Raw genomic sequence first — 24,536 nt, forward strand, 5'->3', positions numbered from 1 at the left:
TGTGGGGTAAAGTATAGAGGATCTGTCAGCTCTCCTGTCTGGTGTAGTATAGAGGAGCTGTTGGCTCTCCTGTGGGGTGCAGTATAGAGGATCTGTCAGCTCTCCTAAGTGGTGTAGTATATAGGATCTGTCAGCTTTCCTGTGAGGTGCAATATAGAGGAACTGTCGCCTCTCCTGTGAGGTGTCGTATAGAGGAGCTGTCAGTTCTTCTGTGTGGTGTAGTATAGAGGATCTGTCGGCTCTCCTGTGTGGTGCAGTATAGAGGATCTGTCAGTTCTCCTGTGTGGTGTAGTATAGAGGTGCTGTCTGCTCTCCTGTGTGGTGTAGTATAGAGGAGCTGTCTGCTCTCCTGTGTGGTGTAGTATAGAGGATCTGTCAGCTCTCCTGTGTGGTGTAGTATAGAGGATCTGTCAGCTCTCCTGTGTGGTGTAGTATAGAGGAGCTGTCAGCTCTCCTGTGGGGTGTAGTATAGAGGAGCTGTCAGTTCTCCTGTGGGGTAAAGTATAGAGGATCTGTCAGCTCTCCTGTCTGGTGTAGTATAGAGGAGCTGTTGGCTCTCCTGTGGGGTGCAGTATAGAGGATCTGTCAGCTCTCCTGTGTGGTGTAGTATATAGGATCTGTCAGCTTTCCTGTGAGGTGCAATATAGAGGAACTGTCGCCTCTCCTGTGAGGTGTCGTATAGAGGAGCTGTCAGTTCTTCTGTGTGGTGTAGTATAGAGGATCTGTCGGCTCTCCTGTGTGGTGCAGTATAGAGGATCTGTCAGTTCTCCTGTGTGGTGTAGTATAGAGGTGCTGTCTGCTCTCCTGTGTGGTGTAGTATAGAGGAGCTGTCTGCTCTCCTGTGTGGTGTAGTATAGAGGATCTGTCAGCTCTCCTGTGTGGTGTAGTATAGAGGATCTGTCAGCTCTCCTGTGTGGTGTAGTATAGAGGATCTGTCAGCTCTCCTGTGTGGTGTAGTATAGAGGAGCTGTCAACTCTCCTGTGTGGTGTAGTATAGAGGAGCTGTCAGTTCTCCTGTGTGGTGTAGTATAGAGGATCTGTCAGCTCTCCTGTGTGGTGTAGTATAGAGGAGCTGTCAGCTCTCCTGTGTGGTGTAGTATAGAGGAGCTGTCAGCTCTCCTGTGTGGTGTAGTATAGAGGAGCTGTCAGTTCTCCTGTGTGGTGTAGTATAGAGGATCTGTCAGCTCTCCTGTGTGGTGTAGTATAGAGGAGCTGTCAGCTCTCCTGTGTGGTGTAGTATATAGGATCTGTCAGCTCTCCTGTGTGGTGTAGTATAGAGGAGCTGTCAGCTCTCCTGTGTGGTATAGTATAGAGGATCTGTCAGCTCTCCTGTGTGGTGTAGTATAGAGGATCTGTCAGCTCTCCTGTGTGGTGTAGTATAGAGGAGCTGTCAGCTCTCCTGTGTGGTGTAGTATAGAGGAGCTGTCAGCTCTCCTGTGTGGTGTAGTATAGAGGAGCTGTCAGTTCTCCTGTGTGGTGTAGTATAGAGGATCTGTCAGCTCTCCTGTGTGGTGTAGTATAGAGGATCTATCAGCTCTCCTGTGTGGTGTAGTATATAGGATCTGTCAGCTCTCCTGTGTGGTGTAGTATAGAGAAGCTGTCAGCTCTCCTGTGTGGTGTAGTATAGAGGAGCTGTCAGCTCTCCTGTGTGGTGTAGTATAGAGGAGCTGTCAGCTCTCCTGTGTGGTGTAGTATAGAGGAGCTGTCAGCTCTCCTGTGTGGTGTAGTATATAGGATCTGTCAGCTCTCCTGTGTGGTGTAGTATAGAGGAGCTGTCAGCTCTCCTGTGTGGTGTAGTATAGAAGATTGACTAGCTCTTCTGATATGTCTGTTTCAGTAAATGCTCGTATTTTCCATGAAAAATCAATTCTGGACCCCAACCAATCGCTAGAACGGGAGGTCCTAAACCCCCTGTTGCTCCTCAATGCACCCTCCACAGTGAGGAGGAGCATCAAACGAGCGGCAGTCGAGCAGTGAGGAGGAATGGGGGTTGGAGGCTCCTAGCGGTAGGGACCCCAGCAATCAGACAATTATCACCTATCCGTGGAATACCCCCTTAAATTTTGTTCAAGTTCATTTGTCACTGAGTGTACACAAATAAAGTTTAATTGGAAATGTTGAGTACGTTTCTCAAGAACACTACAGCACCTACGTAATTGCATCATCACGTCACCATGTATTTTTCAGGAATATATTTAGACAGACACCAGTCCGTTAAAGTAGATTTGAGATTCGAGCCTAAAGGTCTTTTTACATAGGCAAGTCCCCGGACGTTAGCGAGTGCAGATTGCCAATAATGACAAGTTGATCAGCGCTCATTTGCTCTATTTACATGGAGTAATGATCATGGCTATATGGAGACGAACAATGGTTAATCTGATTATTCGTTCCCATACAGTTTCTATATTGTTGGCATTTTACACGAGTAGATGTGCTGCCAACAAATGACCATTTCTATGGTCGGCAGCGATCAGCCACCGGCTGATCTGATATTTTATGCTATGTTTACATGGGCCGATATTCGGACACTAGCATTCGTATGAGCACTTGGTCGCCCAAACATCTGCGTAGGTAAGAGGGGCCTTAATGTATATTTTTAGAATCTGCTAATCTGCTGGAATTAAATGCGGGTAAAGATGGAAAAGCAGTCGCAATGTGATATAATTATTTATCCCTACTGTTAAGGACTCTCGTCAACCAACCATTTCAGGCTATAAGCAGTTCTACTCTTAACAGAGTGGATGTCCCATTTAATCGGGGCTAATAGACCTCCCTTCTCCTTCACTTCTGTCTTTTGATAGGGAAGTGACAACCACGGTGACTCTAATATATAGCCCTTAGAGCAGTTGTCACTTTTTCTCTTTTTTTTTTTTAATTGCCACCTCCCCTCCCCACACACCTTTCTGTTTTCTCCCACACATTGAGGAGAGCTTAAAAAAATTATATTTAAAGTGACAGTCCAGTCTTTCTGGGCATCCCATAGGTTGGTTGGGTTAAAAACTGGTGGGGTTAAAAGTTCAAAAAACAGATATACCCCAACCTTCATTCCCCTGTGTCTCCCCTTCTGGCCGATGCTTCAGAATGGAGTGGAGAGACTGGCACTGGTGAGATTGAGCTGACTGGAGGGAAGCTGTAGCCTGAATGTCACGGCTATGACTTCCACAAGGAACCTTTTTCGTAATCTTATTGAACTCAGGATGTTAAAGCTGGATATAAGTATTCAGCCCTGGCATCGTATCTTATTTGATTGACTTTTTGATAGTCGCTTTAAAACAATACCCTATGGTTAATCCGTCACCGCTATGTATTTACTTTGTTGCTGACAACTTTTTAGCTCAGCTCCATTATGGCAAAGATTTGACAAGTGACTCCAGCTTAAATGCATTGTTTATCGGAGTCTGTTGTATAATGAAATCCACCTACTCCTTCCTCATCAGGAGGCTCAGCCGTCCCTCGTACTTTACACTGCAGCTCTGCTTGTTCACACTGGCACGTATGTATCATCAGTGGACAGTTTAGAAAACGTATGCTAACAGTTTCAAATGCCCTATTAGGAAATTCTGAGTTAATAGAGGGGGGTCCTCTGTTCCGAATCTTCATCTCTTGGCCAGAGTGGAGAGTGGTTACAAAGAGCGTCTCTCAATCTGGAGGACCTATCCGGTGTAATAATTAGTTTCCCCTAAGGTGGTGCTGCAGGGGAATGGAACACTCACTGCTGGGTTACCCCATAGATTACAGCTGGGGGAACTCTCTGTAATCTGCTTATTGTCAAGTATGGATTGTCTAAATCCAAAGACAACTCCTTTAAGGAACTGTAACTTCCCTATAGTTTAAATTTTGCTAAACTTTTTTTTTTTTATTTAATCTTGAAATATCTATTTAGACAATACAAAATATCAGACATCTGGTTAAAAAAAAAAAGTCTCTAGTAACCAGATATAAAAGAAATACAAGAAATAGGTTAGGATTCCTTTTTTTCAGTCAATGATCCTCATACAATCCCAGATTTCCATGATTAATTCCTTGACATTTTGTACACTTATTTGTATTATGTTTATTTGTATTATAATGTATAATATTTGTATTATATTTTACCCTGAATTTATAGGAAAAAAAAAGTAAAAAACGCTTAAAAATCTTCTAATTGTAAATGATGTTTATACACCCCAAATTCCTTCGCATTCAATGCGTCTGAAGTTTCTTGGGATTTACAAGTTATTTTCAGCATCACTTGTTCTATTTATTTAGACTTTCCGAATGTCTTTACTTAAGCGGAGCCAGATAAGATAGATGGACGACGCAGTTGCACTGAAGTTTCGGTACATTAATATAAATTGTATACTAATTTCCCCCAAAGCATATATATATACACGTTGTAAACCTGGAGATCTTTAACGCAGCTGATTACTGCTAAACAGTGCCTTGTCCAGAAGGGGACAATCTGTGCCTCTAATTGCTGTCACTGAAGCCGAGATTCATTATGTGACTTTCCCATTAAAATGTGAGCATTAATTTGTATAATGAAATATCACCCGCTGCAGTGTTCATTAGCCATGCCCTACTGTATACTGAACATTGTTAGCTACCTAGAAACTGTAGTTAATTTTGCTAATGGATATTTCTCTACTTAGTGTTTGCTATGAAATTTATACTGTAACATTACCTCTTAAACTTTTAAAGAAATTTAAATTCAATCAATTATTCCCAACAAAAGTTTGGGATGTCATTAAGCCAGAAATCGCTAGCACCGCATTGTTACAAGCCAGAGACAAAAAAAAAAAAAAAAGAACACAAAAGGGAAAACTATTTTGGAGAAAAAGCAAAAAGTAGATGAAGAAAAACAGAGTTTGATGATTTGATTCTGCCGACTCCAACTAAGGAAGTTTAACTCCAAGTGATAAGAAGGAGCAGCAATGCTGGCATGGGTTCTGGTGATTTGTACATAGTCTGAAACCGGTTCACAACATTTTAGGTTTTAAATAATAGAATTTGGGAAATCCAATAGGAGATAAAGCAACCATTAAAGGGGTAGACCTAATTGGGCAACTCCCTCTTAGAATGAAGCCATTGTGGCGATCAGCTGATCATCGCAGTTTAGGCTTTTCTAACCCCTGGAAATCCGCTGTTCTCATCAGGGGAAACCTAAATGAATGGGTTAACATGTATTACGTGGAGGAGCCGCCCAGCAGAGCAGAAGCCATTTTATAGTGGATCTCAGTCCTGGCTCATATGGACGGGGGATTACGAGCCAAATCCTTTAGTTACAAAATGCTAAGAACCAAATTCTTACATTTTGGACATAATGTCAGTGAAAGGGATCCTATAAATTCATGCATGATCTTTCCTCGGTATTTGAAATGATGTGAAATATATAGTGATGGAGATCTGGCATAGAATTGACCTGGAATGTTCTGGAATCTATAGGTCTACTACCCTATATACATCTAATTATTCTGTGTATTAAAGTTTACGGCTAAAACTAGAATACAAAGTTGTATCTTGGGGTAGCAGCACAATCTCGGGAACATGAAAAGCTGGATTGACAATGATGACTTAGATGATTTGTATCAAGATTTGGGCTGATCCTGATTCAAGATGATTGGCTAGCTGAAGATTAATAGCAAGTTACCATCAGTCCGTTGTGATGGAATCCTCGGCTAATAAGAGTGAGGCCCCATGCACACGACCGTAGTTGTAATCCATAATTACGGATTATCTACGGACCCATTCATTTCTATAGGCCATGGACACCTTTCTGCATATTTATAGATGTGTATCCGTGCCGTAGAAATGATCTGCAAAATATAGAACATGTCCTATTCCTGTCCGCAATTGCGGCACGAACTGCAAAATTATGGATGGCTACGGATTTGTAGCCATCCGTAATTTTGGAAGCGTTGATATGCGACGGCAGTGGATTCCCCAAGAAAATGGCGCCTGATGTGACCATTTCAAGGAGTTGGGACATGTCGGTGACATCATTTGTAGCCTCCTTTTCCACAATACTCTGCACTTGGTTTTTGCCATGTGGTACTCTGTTGCGTGGCAATTACCGCAGGACAACCGCTACGTGTTCGAGCAGCCTAAGTGGTTATGTAAATGAGATGGGTCATACCCTTGCGATGCTCGCGCAGCTATTAAAATCTTGTCATAAACATGAAGGACTATATCAGACTAGGTAGTGTGTGCTGTAAAACTAATGTCAAGTGACCAAGCACATCGTAATATGGACAATGTCCAGGTCACTATCGTTCATCCATGTGGTCAGTAGGTGACCACTAAGGTCAAACCCAAGTCTATCCAATAAAAGTAAATCATACATGTCCTGACTATAACTTGCGATACAATGATAGGACTGAGAATCAGGTTTCCTAGGGGAGACACAAGAGGAACTTAACGTGACCCAATGCAGTCAATAATACACAACAAGATTTGAAAAATGTCGAAAAGGCTTCTTGCGATGTGTACGATCCATCCCTTTTCTATGAGTAAGAGGCAGGATGGTGTTCACGGCCCAGGGTCAAAAGGATGGGCAAGTGTCTCTCCACCCTGAGTGTTGGTGAGAGGTCTACCCAACTAATAACGCCTGTCAATGACAATTGGGCGCAACTGGAAGATTATGAATGACACTAACTTGGTGCGGTAAGACCTCCTCATGAGTAGAATGCTGAAAACGTAATGGCCATGGAGGTGGTCTACATAAAGATCTCAAGTGGGTTAAGCAGAGTGGACTGGTAGATCCCTACTTTTAGCATAGACATGAGACCTCACGTAAAAACCAGATTCAAGGTAATGCTATGTTCTTGTCCTTGGTTTAGGTCTTACCTGTGTGTATCCTCAAATGCACCTTTAGGTGATGTGAAGTCCTAAAGGTTTTCCCACAGTAAGGACAGTCCTTCATAGCTGAGCCAAGGTTTCTGTCCCTCATCATAGCTTGTTGTTGTGCTCCTGTACATCTTCCAGTGTCGTCCCCCATATCTGTAACACAGAGACGATCACTTCTAACATCACTTCAGCCAGACGCTGTTTAATTATAGCAGGGACGGAATCAGTACTCTGCCTGTCTGTTTCATTTGTTCTGTCAATTCTTGTGATTGTGATTCTTGGGGATAATTTCATCTTTTTAATCATTATTTTAAGCAGCATATGGTATCTTAATAGTGAACGGAGTTATAGAAGAAAAGAACCAGCTGTGGAGGCAGATGCATGTCATTTTTTTTTCTAGGCACCAAAAAACCCAAAAGTTGGAAATTAGAACAACTCCAGCATAATCATGTAACATTATTTTTACCTTACATGATTGTGATCAATTACTCCCTTGGATCTAATCAACTTGAGGCAGGGGAGGGGGCTAAAATGCCAAAATCTAAATATGTGTATCTAGAGTTAATCTGGATCACCCCCTAATGTTTCTGTGAAATATGCCCAATTTTGGAAAATCCCAAGATAGAATATTGAAAATAACTCTCACCATAATTACACGAGCTCCAGTTGGGCTTAATACAAGGGTCGAGTAAATAAAGAATTTTCCACAATTTAGAATTTTCTCTTATTATGTAACTTTTTTTTTTTTGTATTCTCCATCAGATGGACTTCTCTTGATCCCTGAAGCCAGATAATAGCACTTAAAGTGAACTTGTCCCTATGATAAACCTAACAACAACAAAGGACATCAGTACAATATTATAACAGTGAGCGCAACTCCATCTGCTAAACTGCACCCCTATGTGCAAAATAGAAGGAGCATAAAATGCAAATCTACTACATTTTTTCTTTTTTTTTTTGGAGTGGGGGGGGGGGGGAGTGTATCGCATGATCCTGTTCAGACAGTCAATAGAATTCCAAAAAGTGTCATGTGACAATGACGGCTTGGAAGTTTTGCTAATCTGTCCCTGTTGCTAAAAAGTAGCCATGTTTGTATTGTGAATAACTATTGGCTTATTCACTAGAAACCAGTGATGTCATTGAGCTACTTCTGCCACCCCATCCATATAAAAAAGGTGGGTGTCAATTTTGCAGCAGTTTTTCAACAGCTGAGAAAACGGAGGTGGACTAAAGACACGTTCATCTGACTGCAATGGTTTCCTCTGATCGGATCTGCTCCCATTTTGCCAAAAAACCTTACAGAGGACAAAAAGACGACGGTGCAAATACTAAGTGTTCTTATTTTATATTCCTTTTATTTAGTGGCCATAAAAGCCACAAAATCTTCCCCACCATGAAAGCGAGTGACTCAAGTGACACAAGACCCAAATGGCACGTCTTAGCTATGGCATGTCCAAATCCACATACAGCATATTGTCTGCGGCTGGACCAGCAGAGTTCTTCAAGCAACCCTACTTGTCACGCAACCGTCTTATATGCCATGTGTGACCAAGTAGATTCACGACTTTTTAGTAATTTCTCAAAGGGTTTTACCACCACATTTAGTTTTTTTTTAAAAGTCCCACATTTTTTCCCCCCGTCTCCAATTAGTCTTTCCACGTCATTAGTACGTTCAAACTATTTTCTTTCTTGCTATCCTCTCTTTGCCGATTCTGCTGTTGTTGCTGGCGGCCTCACTAGGCGGTCATTTTCGTCTTGCCATGTGGCCACTTATTGCCCTTCCTAAGCTACAAATCCCAGGTTCTCCTTGCTTCATGTTACTTTACTCTAAAAAGCAACAAAGTGCATGCCTGGTATTTCCTCTATAGGTATTTATTGAGGTCGGTACCGCTATAGATACTGCTGTGGCCAGGATGGCAGCACCGCACATGCGTGATTTGGTTCTATTATGGAGCCACAGCGAGGAACGAATCGCAATTTGAGATGTTCACTACGCATGCTCGCTCACAATGAAAGTCAACTACAGAAGGACGTAAGGTCTAGCAACAGAAAATAGACAGGGTAGGATATGGGGTATTTGTCTATCTCATAGTACATATAACATGCAGATTTTTAAATTAGTGTAAAGATATATATATATATATATATACACACACACAGACACACACACACACACACACACACACACACACACACACACATATATATAAAATTTAAAAAAAATGAAGAGGCAGCACTCCAAGGAAATTGGTGAAAAAAAGTGGGGTGAATAAACACACTACTTTTTGTCACCAATTTCCTTGGAGTGCTGCCTCTTCATTTTTTGGGGATTTCATTAACAAGGGTTCCTATCCTCAACCTAGGAGGCCTGCACCCACTGCTGTTGCTGTGCTGCTTTATTCTTTTTCTCATTACACACACACACACACACACACACACACACACACACACACACACACACACACACACACACACACACACTATATACACACACATATACACACATATATATATATATATACATATATACATACACATGTATATGTATACACATATATATGTATACACTTATATATGTGTAAATATATATATACATACATACACATATATATGTATATACATATCTCTCTCTCTCTCTCTCTCTATATATATATATATATATATATATATAATTTTAACACTCCGTTCTCTAACGTGGGTTATGAATGATATGGTGGTAAAACCCCACTAACATGGCACAAAGAATTCAGTGGGGAAAAAGAATGAAGTGGTGTTAATTCTAAGTTTTAGATCTAGTACACAGTCCTGTTTGAACCCCAAAGGGTCGGTTGTAGATTTACTTCATAGATTCCTTAGCTTTAGGCCTTATTCACACGGCCATATTAAGGCTCAATGTAAATGTTGTATATTTAGTGGCAAAAAATACACTCAGACTGCTGCAAAGATCCCATGTGGTTTTGCCATGATCGGCAGCTGTTATTCTTTTCTTTTTTTTTTAGGACGTTTTTGAGAAATATTCTAGAAAAGGCAATCGTGGTTTTTACATGCAGCTCTTAGTTTGTAGGCAAAGACTTGCTTGAATAAAATGTAAAAAATAATGGGTCTCAAATGGTTAAAAATGTTATTAAGCAAAATACAAATAAACCAATAAATGCCTATAAATTCAATAAAAAAATGATCCTTTTTGTATTTAGAATGAAACGGTTTCCATCGTACTTCATTCCGCCATAGCACGGTGTGAGATTAGCCTTTATTCTCAATCTTTTTTAACATACATTTTTTTAAAAGGACCAGCTGCCTTTACTGTGCTGCTCGCCGGCGACTCCTCTATGTAAACAGTATTTGGCACTAAATGCATATAAATGCTCACTGGTATACGTCCGCTCCATAGCCGGTATTGATCATTAATAGCTTTAGAATGCTAGCAGTTTAATTAATGCTAGAACGGGAACATTACTTCATTGAATTGTCTCAGCCATATGTGTCGGGAACAAATTCTATTGTTATCTTATCAATATTTACACAGCTGGAAAATTAACTAGGACCCGTTCAAGAAAAAAAAAAAAATCTTTCATGCACGAATGGCGTAAAAGATTCCCCGCTTCAAGAATTGTTCCTAAATGACAATGTAACGGTATAGACAGAAAAAAAACATTTAAATGGATTATCTTTCTGACTATGGGGTTAGGGTGAGAATTTTCAAGCTGGAAATGTAAAAAAAAAAAAAAAAAAAAAAGAAGTTCATTCAAAAAAAAACTTAAAATTACCGAAGGATATAAATGTTGTGATCCGTAGAATATTTGTTAAAAAAAAAAAAAATTAAAATGAAAATAATAAATGAAATTCTAGAACTTGGGCTGATTTCAAAATACCTCGAAATTAGTGAAGGAATTCAATTCCGTCTTCTGTGAGATTTTTTTGTTTTTTTACTTCTTTCATTTAAAATTGACAGGCGATCCGAGATGTCCATTTTTTTTATGCTACGGTACATTAAAAACATTTTTGGTTCGTTTAGAAGAGTGATTCACAAACGATTTAGAAGGGGCTCCTTCATTTTCAGGATCAGTGGAGGTCCCAAAGGTCGGACTCCCACCTGATTGGAAAGTGATGATATATCCTAGTGATGTGCCGTCATTTTATGAGACGGTAAAACCCCTTTTAACATGTAGGGTCTACTTTAGTGAGCGATTAATGGATTCTGCATGTGTATATTAGAGAATCGAGGTAGGAAAATCTAACGACCGTCACCAGGCATAGAATATTTGCCGACAATCTGTGTCTGCTGCTACCTAGACATTATACAGGCCACCATAAACAGCGCCTATATTCTTCTGACAGACTTGCAGGGCAATGGTCAATTTCATCCACCTAATACTGCTCCGCTCTATTTTCAGATTATTAAAATATAAGTACATTAGAGAATTGTTGCTATGCAATACCTTAAAGAATATATATCCACAGGATATGTCATAAATGTCAGATAGATGCGTGTCCTATCCCTGGGACCGGCACCTATCTCCAGAACGTGGCCCCCTAAACCCTGTTCAGCCGCTGTGTGTTGCGGCTGAAGGAGATGAATTCCGACCGTGAAAAAGGTTATATGGTCGGGAGTTACGCATATCGCATACTTGCGGAAACAGTGTAGCTCAGCGAGTTATGCGGTATGCGTAACTCCCGACCATATAGCCAGGAGGTGGCCGGTAGGCAGAGGGAGCAGACAAAGCTAGAACGGGGTTTAGAGATAGGTGCAGGTCACAGAGGTGGGACCCGCATCTATCTGACATTTATGACATATATATAATGTGGAAATGTCATAAATGTCTCTGATGGGAAAACCCCTTTAATATATAAATATGAATCCTTGGATTTGTGTATGAATTGTATCATAGACAAACTCATTAAAAGAACACTCCAAGCAAAACTCTGTTATACCCAGTGCAGGGCCTGAGTGGGTGGCGCATGACGCAGGGATTCTCCCTTTGGTGTTCTCCTTGTGGCATGCACCGCTCTCTGAGGTCCTGCACAAGGTATAACACAGGGTATCTGCCCAGATTGTTATTTTAACAATAATTCTAAAGTAAAATTAGTTTAACCTTGAATCTTATGGTTCAGAATTCCTCATCAAAAATAGTTCAGTAGTCAGACCGGAAAATGCCCAAATATTCTGAACCTGGAAGTAAGAGCATGGGGGTCTTTAAGTCCGGACGTTGGAAGAGTTTAAGAGGAGTTTATATGTGTTTTCAAGGTCTGAAGGATATTTTTCTGATGGAAGTCGTGAGGAATCCAAAATTTCGGATAACCCTCAAAGCAACAGATTTGGAGTGATAACATTATATCAGGAAATTGTTACTTTTCCGCACAGTAAGTTTTCTTTATTACCAAGAAGCGAGCAGAACATCTAGAGTCAGGGGCCACGAATTGGACAATAAGGGTTGTATGCCTGAGAAAACCACCAAACCTCATAAAGATCCTCTCTCTGTAAGGAGAGATGTTTAGATAGATTCAATTTGCAATAATAAAATTACATAAATACGCCATAAACATTTTAAATCTGCCTTTGACACGGTTTACAAATAGATATGACACAAAGAGCCGTGCATCATGGGGTAATTTAAGTGTTTGTAGAACTGTTTATGAAATTGGCTTGTTAAAGTTTAACTTTTTCAAGACCATAAATGAGAAAACTAAGTGCAGTTGTTCAAAGTTTTTGTCTTTTTTTTTTCTGAATGTTTTTCATTTCTAAACATAGAATAAAATGACTTGCCCTGTTTAAATTTCTACTTGGCATAAAACTAAATTTTGAGGACAAACAGCTTGAAGATGTCAAGTGAAAATGTAATAGGAAAGGACAAAACATCATTTTTTTTTTTTATTTTTTTTTTAAATATATGAATCCATTTAGATATGGTAACGACATAGTGAGACAATTTAAAAGGCTTTATGAGAATCAACAAAGACCCGAGACACACACGGAGGTATGTGGGTGGCCAGGAGATGTGGCCTTTAAGATATTCCATGCTATAAGCTTCTTAAGAAGAACGTTTTCTTCTGACGCTCATGAATAAAGAACCATTGGTGTCTTCCACACAATGCAAAGCTGCAGGTCGCCATTTTTATCACTTAAGAGGTGGAATCTGCATCTTCTCTAATGTCTTTGGATGTTTGGATTCTATAGGCTGAGCAATGAGTTGTAGAAACATTTTTGTAGTGTGGACGTTGGGCATACATGGAGGCCGTATGGCGGGAAGTAAATGATCTCGATCGTAAGCGCTCGATATTGTATTAGTAGATCTTCCGAAATATTGGAATAATATTTGTGATAAACATCATCCTTCCTAAAGAAATGGGGAAACAGGGAGATACAACATCAACCCTCCCTATATGTACCAAAGTTTAATGTGACTTATATGCCAATCTCTATCTGTTATTAATTCTTCAAGATATCAAGTAGGTGTGGGGGGAGGGCGGTGTTCCACAAAGTCTGATGCCATTTATTAACATATTCACCAATAATATCCAGTGGCCAAATGTGGACCTGTTGGACATGAGACATTTCAGAAGGCTCAGCCTGCAACCATTGGGTCAGTTGACCATTTAGACCAAAGGTGGGGACAGTCCGGCACGCACCGACCTCACTCAGACCCCCGAGTCATTCACTACGCCCTCCTCCTGCTCTTAAATTTAAGTGACGTCACTCACATTTAGGAAGAGGGTAGACGGAGTCAAGTAGTGTCATTTACTAATAGTGAATGAGGAGGAAATTCCGAAATTTAGCTGAGGCCTCATGTAGAGTTAGGACCTAAATGTATTTGCCACGAGCCGCGGCCTACTCAGCCCGTCGCTGCCGGAAAAAAATAATCGTGTCGCAAACCTGGAAAACCAGTTGCGAGTAGCAAAATCATCGATACCGGCTACCATCACACGCCGCACCAAATAGATGCAGTTCCAGCCATCACATTAAGGGTGAGTTAATTAAATGATTGACCAAATACAGCAGGGTCATTTTTAAGTTGATAATTTTGTATGGCCCGCGAATAATGTTATAAATATCCAAATGGCCCTTTGCAGAAAAAAGGTTCCCCACCCCTGATTTAAACCATAAAACTAATGTCAATGTGTAAGTTGGCCTCATGCCCTACACTATATCACAGTACTAGTCACACATAGGATGGTTGGCCTAAAGTCCAGGATGAAATAGAAATGATCTTCCGCATAATGAACACAGATCTATAAGAAAAAGATCAGATGTATAAAAATAAACCAAACCGTAAAATTACAAAATGATGAAATGGCAAATACAATGACGGAGCACCAAGAAATTGCTCCATGATTGGGCAAATCTGTACAGCAAAAATTTTTGTAGAGTTGTAGCCTAAAGCAAAATCTGGTGCATATTTTTGGAAATTTTCCTTTCTTGCTCTTATTGGCCCATTGGGCATTTTCTCCTGGCCTTCCTGTTGGATTGCTAAGCTCCTACTGCTAAACCGGCAACTTCAGGGATTTCTGAGCATCTGGCCCCTGTGTGGCCCCCAGCGTGCCATATTATCACTATTTTACTGTATATTATATATTTTCTTTTTTATTTTATTCTCTGCAAGACCAAGACTGTAATTTCAAGAGCACTGAATCTATAACAACAAATTACTTGCATTATACCGGTGGAAAAGTCAATGATTAATTTCAAGTATTGAATTTATTTCAATATATTTCATTAACTTTATTAACTTTTCCAGAAATGCAAAAAAAAAAACTCTGGCAGCATTTATTGCTAAAAAGCAAATATTAAATGAGAGGCCGGTAAAAAATAAATAACTGAATTCTCCAAATCTCGCCGGCTTGTTAGTGTCTGAATTATCCATGTGAAATAACGACGTTTTGTAAAAGATGTATTCTGAGGTCTACAAATAGGGGTCTGGTGGCTGCGGGGCAGGAAATCTGCACTTAGTGGGACCGGCGAAATCCTAATCCTTCCTTTATTTCTCGACCTGCGTTTTCTAAGCATTCAAAGTAAAGGGTGGGTACAATCCACAGTGCAACTCATTTAATTTTTTTTTTGTTTGTTCCTGTCCCTGTATGTTCTCCAACAAGGGAGGGAAATAGGGTTTTCTGGAAGCTTCTGAACATGGGGGTTGTCAACTTTAAAAAAAAATCTCCACCCTTAGATAATGTATCCTCCTCTACAGTATATGACAATATCTTGTATTCTTGTATAAAATATATAGGGAGGAGTATTTAAAGCTTGAATAATGTTTTTAGGGGTGGGGTGGTCTGGATTGAGAGTAACATTTTATTATTTTGAAAAAAATAAGTTGATTAATAGGATTTTCCATACAAAAAGTTCCAGCTAGGAGCCATAGCTAAGCTTTCCGTAATGCGGGGCAAAGATTCATTTTGATGCCCTGCTTCTCTTGGACACAGCTGGGTCTTTGATGCTGGGAGAGCATGGTGTGTTGTTGTTTGGCATAGCAAGCAGGGTAGCCCGCTCTATGAACTATCAAGGCGTCACAAATAGGCTTCTACCTGGCTATACACGTTGTGCCTCATGACGTACACACTATCCCTCCATGTTTCACACACTTGCACCCCATTATCCATTTTATTTCTATTGAGGCACTTTACTCATTACTGCCCCCTATATTTCACTCATAGTATTACACTTGCACACACACACTATTCATTTATTATTTCTTACTACACATCCCATGCACCACACACCACTCCCCTCAAGACCAGTGGGAGTGGCTATTATTATTTAAAGCACCTGCTCACTCCTTCATCAGCATTTTCTGACCTGGCTGTGTCCATTTGCAAGTATGGCCTTTTTCTGTGTTTTCATATATGTCCCCTTGTTTTTATCGGTTCTGTTTGTACATCAGGAACGTTCTGTTCCATTTAAGGAGTTAGGGACTCGCAAGTCTGGGGATCCTTGTCGTGGATTGCGAGCTTGCGTCCTTTTGGCCAAAATGATTACTAATACCCCAGGTATTTTTCATTACTACATATATTCGCTTCTCTTGGACACAGCTGGGTCTTTGATGCTGGGAGAGCATGGTGTGTTGTTGTTTGGCATAGCAAGCAGGGTAGCCCGCTCTATGAACTATCAAGGCGTCACAAATAGGCTTCTACCTGGCTATACACGGTGTGCCTCATGACGTACACACTATCCCTCCATGTTTCACACACTTGCACCCCATTATCCATTTTATTTCTATTGAGGCACTTTACTCATTACTGCCCCCTATATTTCACTCATAGTATTACACTTGCACACACACACTATTCATTTATTATTTCTTACTACACATCCCATGCACCACACACCACTCCCCTCAAGACCAGTGGGAGTGGCTATTATTATTTAAAGCACCTGCTCACTCCTTCATCAGCATTTTCTGACCTGGCTGTGTCCATTTGCAAGTATGGCCTTTTTCTGTGTTTTCATATATGTCCCCTTGTTTTTATCGGTTCTGTTTGTACATCAGGAACGTTCTGTTCCATTTAAGGAGTTAGGGACTCGCAAGTCTGGGGATCCTTGTCGTGGATTGCGAGCTTGCGTCCTTTTGGCCAAAATGATTACTAATACCCCAGGTATTTTTCATTACTACATATATTCGCTTCTCTTGGACACAGCTGGGTCTTTGATGCTGGGAGAGCATGGTGTGTTGTTGTTTGGCATAGCAAGCAGGGTAGCCCGCTCTATGAACTATCAAGGCGTCACAAATAGGCTTCTACCTGGCTATACACGTTGTGCCTCATGACGTACACACTATCCCTCCATGTTTCACACACTTGCACCCCATTATCCATTTTATTTCTATTGAGGCACTTTACTCATTACTGCCCCCTATATTTCACTCATAGTATTACACTTGCACACACACACTATTCATTTATTATTTCTTACTACACATCCCATGCACCACACACCACTCCCCTCAAGACCAGTGGGAGTGGCTATTATTATTTAAAGCACCTGCTCACTCCTTCATCAGCATTTTCTGACCTGGCTGTGTCCATTTGCAAGTATGGCCTTTTTCTGTGTTTTCCCTAGTAATGTATCTAAATAGCATGGAAAGGCAGATTGGCTTCTTGGTGCCCTCTGGCACTTAGCACCTGGGGTACATGCAGTAACTATCCCCCACAGCATCGACCATGCCCCACAGCATCGACTATACCCCACAGCATCAACCATGCCCCACAGCATCGACTATGCCCCACAGCATCGACTATGCCCCACAGCATCAACTATGCACCACAACATCAACCATGCCCCACAGCATCAACCATGCCCCACAGCATCGACTATACCCCACAGCAACAACCATGCCCTACAGCATCGACTATGCCCCACAGCATCGACTATACCCCACAGCATCAACCATGCCCCACAGCATCGACCATGCCCCACAGCATCGACCATGCCCCACAGCATCGACCATGCCCCACAGAATCGACCATGCCCCACAGCATCGACCATGCCCCACAGCATAGACCATGCCCCACAGCATCGACCATGCCCCACAGCATCGACCATGCCCCACAGCATCGACCATGCCCCACAGCATCGGCCATGCCCCACAGCATCGACCATGCACCACAGCATCAACAATGCCCCACAGCATCGACCATGCCCCACAGCATCGACTTTGCCCCACAGCATCGACTTTGCCCCACAGCATCGACCATGCCCCACAGCATCGACCATGCCCCACAGCATCGACCATGCCCCACAGCATCGACTTTGCCCCACAGCATCGACTATACACCACAGCATCGACTATGCCCCACAGCATATACCATGCCCCACAGCATCGTCTATGCCCCACAGCATCGTCTATGCCCCACAGATCCAGATTAAATCCATAGTGATTCAATGCTTATTTCATCAGATCCACTTCCGGTCCAAGGATTATGCACCTGTCTCCAGGTTGAAGACTTGATGCAAGAGGTTTAAGAAAACTTTCCTTCACCTGGGGCAAAGGTTTAGTTTGCCACCTCTCCCCAACTTAAAACTTAAAGGGGTTTTTCTATAATAATTTTGTATTACCTACCAACAGGATAGGTGATAAATATCTGATCGTGGGGGCCGACCACTGGAACCCCCACCGATCACGAGAATGGGTTCACCTTGACGTTCCTGAGAGCCCCATAGGAATGTAGCGGTAATGTGCATGCTCGACCACCGCTCCATTCATTTTTATGGGGCTGAAAAGCGCTATCTTCTGCTGTCCCATAGAAATAAATGGAGCAGTGGTCAAGCAGGTGCACTACCGCTACATTCCTATGGGGCTCCTAGGAACGGCAAGGTAAGCCCGTTCTCGTGATTGGTGGGGGCCCTGCGCTTGGACCGCCACCGATCAGATGTTTATCACCTATCCTATGGATAGATGATAAATAATGATTATGGGAAAACCCCTTTAATTTTACAAGCTTGCAATGGGGAGAGTTGCTTTTTGCCACCCCTTTCCCCTTGGCACCCAGCATCAGGGGGAAACATGCCCTGTAGTACCCCCTTAGCTATGCCCTTGGTTGACACAGATTCTTGTCACAGAGGGACTGGTGCAGGAGAGGAGGAAGGAGCGGCTGTCACTAGACTAACACCTTTATATATGACCAAATACCAATATACAGCCATATACATACAGCGTAGTAATGGAAATACATCTATCTTGGTTTCACAAGAATCTTACATGACATCATCAGATTTTGATGCATATGGAAAAATACATAAATCACATGTTTTTTTTATACCACTTCTACATTAAAGGGGCAGTTCAGGAATAGAAAAGCATGTCTGCTTTCTTCCAGAAACAGCGCCACACCTGTCCATGTGTTGTGTCTGGTATTGCAGCTTAACTCCATTGAAGTAAATGGGACTAAGCTGTAATCCTACACTCAACCTGTGGACAGGTGTGGCGCTGTGTTTGGAAGAAAGTGGTTATGTTTTCTAATCCTGTACAACCTTTTAAACTATACCACCAAATGTCACAAAGCACTACAACTCCCAGCAGTCACAATCATTGACTCTTTCACAAGCTAACACATAATACACTTCAAGGCCGGATTCACATGCGCGTGTTTGGTCCGTTATATACGGTTCGCATGTCGCCCGCATTTCCCGGATCGAACACACTGCAGTGAGCCGGGCTCCTAGCTAGTTATCTATGACGCTAGGAGTCCCTGCCTCTCTGCGGAAAACTGTTCTGTACTGAAAATATGATTACAGTACGGGACAGTATTCCCGCGGGGCGGCAGGGACTCTTAGCGTCATAGATAACTAGCTAGGAGCCCGGCTCCCTGCACTGTGTTCGATCCGGGAAATGCGGCCGACGTACGGATCGTATATCACAGACCGAACACGCTCGTGTGAATCCGGCCTTACATTTACTGCACTGAATCATTTTCTACATCATTTGAGGGTTTTTGGTTCTTGCAATGTTCATATAATGGCTTTTAAGGAAAGGACTATATTAAGAAAAAAAGAAAAACATAAAAAAAATCACTAATCAGAATAAAACACGGCCAAAAATCTGTGCAAAAAAAGAAGCAGCAGACGGGTGACAGCATCGTATGGGCCTGCGAGCCGCTGACACTGAGCAGGCAGGGAACACAGGCCTCGTAACCGCTCTTTAATGTCGACTAATAGGCTGAACAGAAGAGGGGCCCGGCCCGCAGATTAAGTTAGAGGGGGCAGGTGCCTGTCTTATGTAACATGCCGACATCGAGTAATGACGAATGTGGAGGAGCCCCCAACCCGGCACAAGGGACGGAAAGGGGCTGGCATTAGGCATAAATGGAAATTTATGGCTCGTGGTGCTGGAGGGGTTAAAAAAAAGTGGTCATCGTTGCTCGTTTTTACCTCCAGAATACATTAAAAAATGTCAAAAACATATCAAAGTATGAAGCTCTACCTCATATTGCTAAGAAGTTCTGCAGCAGCTGTTTATCCTATATATATATACACCTTTAACTGTAAATTGTTACAGGGGTCTTCAGATACCCCCTGAAGAAGCGATACGCGAAACGCGCGTTGGGTCATCTCCTTACTTACTGGGTCATACCACTACACCACTGATTATGGGTAAGCATTGAACTATTAGGGTATGTTCACACGGCCTATTTACTGACGTAATTCGGGCGTTTTTGCCCCGAATTATGCCCGAAAATAGCTCCTCAATAGCGCTGACAAACATCTGCCCATTGAAAGCAATGGGCAGACGTTTGTCTGTTCACACGAGGCGTAAATTTACGCGCCGATGTCAAATGACGGCGCGTAAATAGACGCTCGCGTCAAAGAAGTGACCTGTCACTTCTTTGGCCGTAATTGGAGCCGTTATTCACTGACTCCAATGAATAGCAGCGCCAATTTACGGCCGTAATTGACGCGGCGTTCAAGCGCCTGCACATGCCGTTACGGCTGAAATTACGGGGATGTTTTCAGGCTGAAACATCCCCGTAATTTCAGCCGTAACGGACGCCCTCGTGTGAACATACCCTTACTGTTTCAAGTTGTAATTAAAAACTAGGACACTCTCTACGTCCTTTTGATAGGAAGTGTGATTACCTACATCTTACTGTCACTTTCCTTCTGCTGTTTTCTTCTACTTATGTTTACTTACATGAGTTTGTTCCTAAAAAGTGATTTCACTATATCATATATTACTTGTATTTGAACTTTTATTTTTCATGCATTACCTGTATCCAATTTTTTATCTAAATGTACATTCATTTATGATCCAGTTAAAACATTGTATTTTAGATTCTCATGTGTTGTTTAATAAAGATTTTTGTACTTTTCTAAATACTTGGATACTTTGGACTCTTTTTGTTCTCTTGTTTATATATCTTTGGTTCAGTAGAATCGCATGGGGTCTGAATGTTGCGGCCAAAATATAGAAACTATAATGTGGCCGTTTTATCGGTGTGTGAAACCGCCACTGGTTGAGAGCTGTAAAATCTGCACCTTTAACGGAAGTATTTGCCATAATAACATAATTAGCACCATAATAGTATATGTGTTATATGCAGATGTAGCAGAGCTCAATTTGCCATTAGACTGTTTATTTTGCGCACTATTATAACTTGGTTACAGAAACGGTAAGTTTACCTAACATTGGATAAATATATATACACACGTGATAGATAGATAGATAGATAGATAGATAGATAGATAGATAGATAGATAGATAGATAGATAGATAGATAGATAGATAGATAGATAGATAGATATGAGATAGATAGATAGATAGATAGATAGATAGATAGATAGATAGATAGATAGATAGATAGATAGATAGATAGATAGATAGATAGATAGATAGATAGATAGATATGAGATAGATAGATAGATAGATATGAGATAGATAGATAGATAGATATGAGATAGATAGATAGATATGAGATAGATAGATAGATAGATATGAGATAGATAGATAGATATGAGATAGATAGATAGATAGATAGATAGATAGATAGATAGATAGATAGATAGATAGATAGATAGATAGATAGATAGATAGATAGATAGATAGATATTAGATAGATAGATAGATAGATAGATAGATAGATAGATAGATAGATAGATAGATAGATAGATAGATAGATAGATATGAGATAGATATAGATAGATAGATAGATAGATAGATAGATAGATAGATAGATAGATAGATAGATAGATAGATAGATAGATAGATAGATAGATAGATAGATAGATAGACAGATAGATGATAGATAGATAGATAGATAGATAGATAGATAGATAGATAGATAGATAGATAGATAGATATGAGATAGATAGATAGATAGATAGATAGATAGATAGATAGATAGATAGATAGATATGAGATAGATAGATAGATATGAGATAGATAGATAGATATGAGATAGATAGATAGATAGATAGATAGATAGATAGATAGATAGATAGATAGATAGATAGATAGATAGATAGATAGATAGATAGATAGATAGATAGATAGATATGAGATAGATAGATAGATAGATAGATAGATAGATAGATAGATAGATAGATAGATAGATAGATAGATAGATAGATAGATAGATAGATAGATATGAGATAGATAGATAGATAGATATGAGATAGATAGATAGATAGATAGATAGATAGATAGATAGATAGATAGATAGATAGATATGAGATAGATAGATATGAGATAGATAGATAGATAGATAGATAGATAGATAGATAGATAGATAGATAGATAGATAGATATGAGATAGATAGATAGATAGATAGATAGATAGATAGATAGATAGATAGATAGATAGATAGATAGATAGATAGATAGATAGATACCTGATGGATATGTGAGTGATGGATAAGTCTGCTACATCTGTACTTACTAGCTATACATGTGTTTATAGAACCTTTACAATATGGAGGGACTGTCCTAGTAAGTTACCTGTCCTTTTAATCGGAATTAACCTGCCACCTTAAAGCGCCTCCGCAGGTGAAGACGGGCGGCTTAAGGAAGATCGCGTTTCATGCACCTTGTAATATCTTTCATTTAAAAATTGGCAGACATGGATTCCCAGAAGAACCTTGGCCTGTGTGTGTCTCTTTAACCAGCTGAGTGATCCCGGCTTTTAATATAGCTGTACCAATTATTGTAAAAGTCATCTAGACCCTTATAACCACAAATATTGACAGTTTATTGCTCGACGCTTTCATGACATTTGAAGGTCACATCATACATAATACATAGTCTTTTATAAAAGTGTCTGGGACACAGATACATGATCAGCAATTACTTCTGCTATTTGTGCTGTATTGATTTTGATCTTATTCAAAGCGAAGTAGAGAAAGGTATCAAGGAAAAACCGGCGATTTACATAGAAGCAAAACTCATCGTATATTTTTTTGCCTTAAAACCCTTACCCTGGTCCAGCATTCGAAAAAAATGAGTCTACTTATTTTCCATAAACAGCGCCACTCTTGTCCATGGGCTGTGTCTGGTATTGCAGCTCGGCTACTTCACTTAAATACAGGACACAAACCAAAGATAAAAGCGGTGCTGATCCTGGAAAATAAACAGGTCGTTTTGTCTAAGCCTGGACAAGCCCTTTAAATTATAGGTGAACCCAAGGTTTTTATTCTATAGGGTTAGGCTGTGTCATGGATCATTATTGTACAGATCTGTAATACGGCGTTAATAGCAAGATACTGATCTATACTGTACCTCAGATTATATGCAGCATCACAATGCAGGGCAGTCTTTATCTATATATCTATCTATCTATCTATCTATCTATCTATCTATCTATCTATCTATCTATCTATCTATCTATCTATCTATCTATCTCTCTATCTATCTATCTATCTATCTATCTATCTATCTATCTATCTATCTATCTATCTATCTATCTATCTATCTATCTATCTATCTATCTCATATCTATCTATCTATCTATCTATCTCATATCTATCTATCTATCTATCTATCTATCTATCTATCTATCTATCTATCTATCTATCTATCTATCTCATATCTATCTATCTATCTATCTATCTATCTATCTATCTATCTATCTATCTATCTATCTATCTATCTATCTATCTATCTATCTATCTATCTATCTATCTATCTATCTATCTCATATCTATCTATCTATCTATCTATCTATCTATCTATCTATCTATCTATCTATCTATCTATCTATCTATCTATCTATCTATCTATCTATCTATCTATCTATCTATCTATCTATCTATCTATCTCATATCTATCTATCGATATAGATGTGTGTATGTATGGATGTAACACATATACTACTGTAGCTTTTTGTCATTCATCATACTGTGAGCCCACACAGAACATAAATTTGTGCCTGAAGTTTATTACTTGACTCGTCTACTTCCCAACAACACATATGTGGTCCATAAAATAAATATTCTGATGAATTTATTATTGGATGTTGAGGTTTTTATCTTTTCGGGAGCATAAAATACACAATCTGTTAAAAATAAAGCATATTTTGCTTGCCTCTCACTGTATTTTTTAACTGGTAATTGTACGTACATATTTCTGTTTTATTGTTTAAATCCTTTTTCTCCAAATTGAGTCGTTAACACACCAGCGGAGAAAAAAACAGAGAAGCAAAACAGAAAATTACCTTTTTATGTACATTGCAAATAGTATTTATTATGCTTAACATCCCGCCTCGGATGCTGTTTTCGTCTTCTCAGGGTTTTCCTAGCACTATTTAATGGGGTCTATAAGACCTTAAGACAATATATGTTGGTATAAGGGTGTCCAGGGAGTTTCCATATGTACATACACTGCCTTGTAATTATCCTATCCTCACAGAAATGTTGGGATATCTTTACATAGTTAGTCTTTTGCCAGATGGGCCCCGTAATCATAGGGCCACTCTGTGTATTTGATCCCCAATTGGTGTTTGTTCAGTATACAGTAGTGAAGTGTGGAGTCTTCAAGGTTATAAAGTAAGTTGGTTTACTCAGAAATAGCGCCACTCTTGTCCATGGGTTTTGTCTGGTATTGCAGCTAAGTCTCATTCACTTGAACACCGGACACAACAAATACCCGGGTTAGCCAAGTTGACCATTAGGCATGAAGAAAACCACCCACATATAATCATCTGCTAGTCTAGGTTAGGGTTGCACGATGCATCGAAATATTGATACTGTTTCGATACCGTGCACCCTCAAACGGTTCAATACCGTTAATTCA

General features: G+C 40.3%; 1 protein-coding gene across 6 annotated transcripts in view; it reads right to left on the reverse strand.

Moving 5' to 3' along the window:
- ZNF536 (zinc finger protein 536) overlaps positions 1 to 24,536 on the reverse strand; it is a 575,107-nt gene that overhangs the window by 195,506 nt on the left and 355,065 nt on the right. For 5 of the 6 annotated variants that reach the window (XM_075838400.1, XM_075838399.1, XM_075838398.1 and 2 more), the window contains one exon: positions 6,826 to 6,978. The exons of the other annotated variant lie outside the window; for it this stretch is intronic. In XM_075838400.1, the coding sequence (XP_075694515.1) occupies positions 6,826 to 6,978 (153 nt within the window). The remainder of the gene's footprint in view (positions 1 to 6,825; positions 6,979 to 24,536) is intronic. 6 annotated transcript variants of the gene reach the window in all.

This window comes from Rhinoderma darwinii, chromosome 9 (assembly GCF_050947455.1).
Source record: "Rhinoderma darwinii isolate aRhiDar2 chromosome 9, aRhiDar2.hap1, whole genome shotgun sequence".
Lineage (NCBI taxonomy): Eukaryota > Metazoa > Chordata > Amphibia > Anura > Rhinodermatidae > Rhinoderma > Rhinoderma darwinii.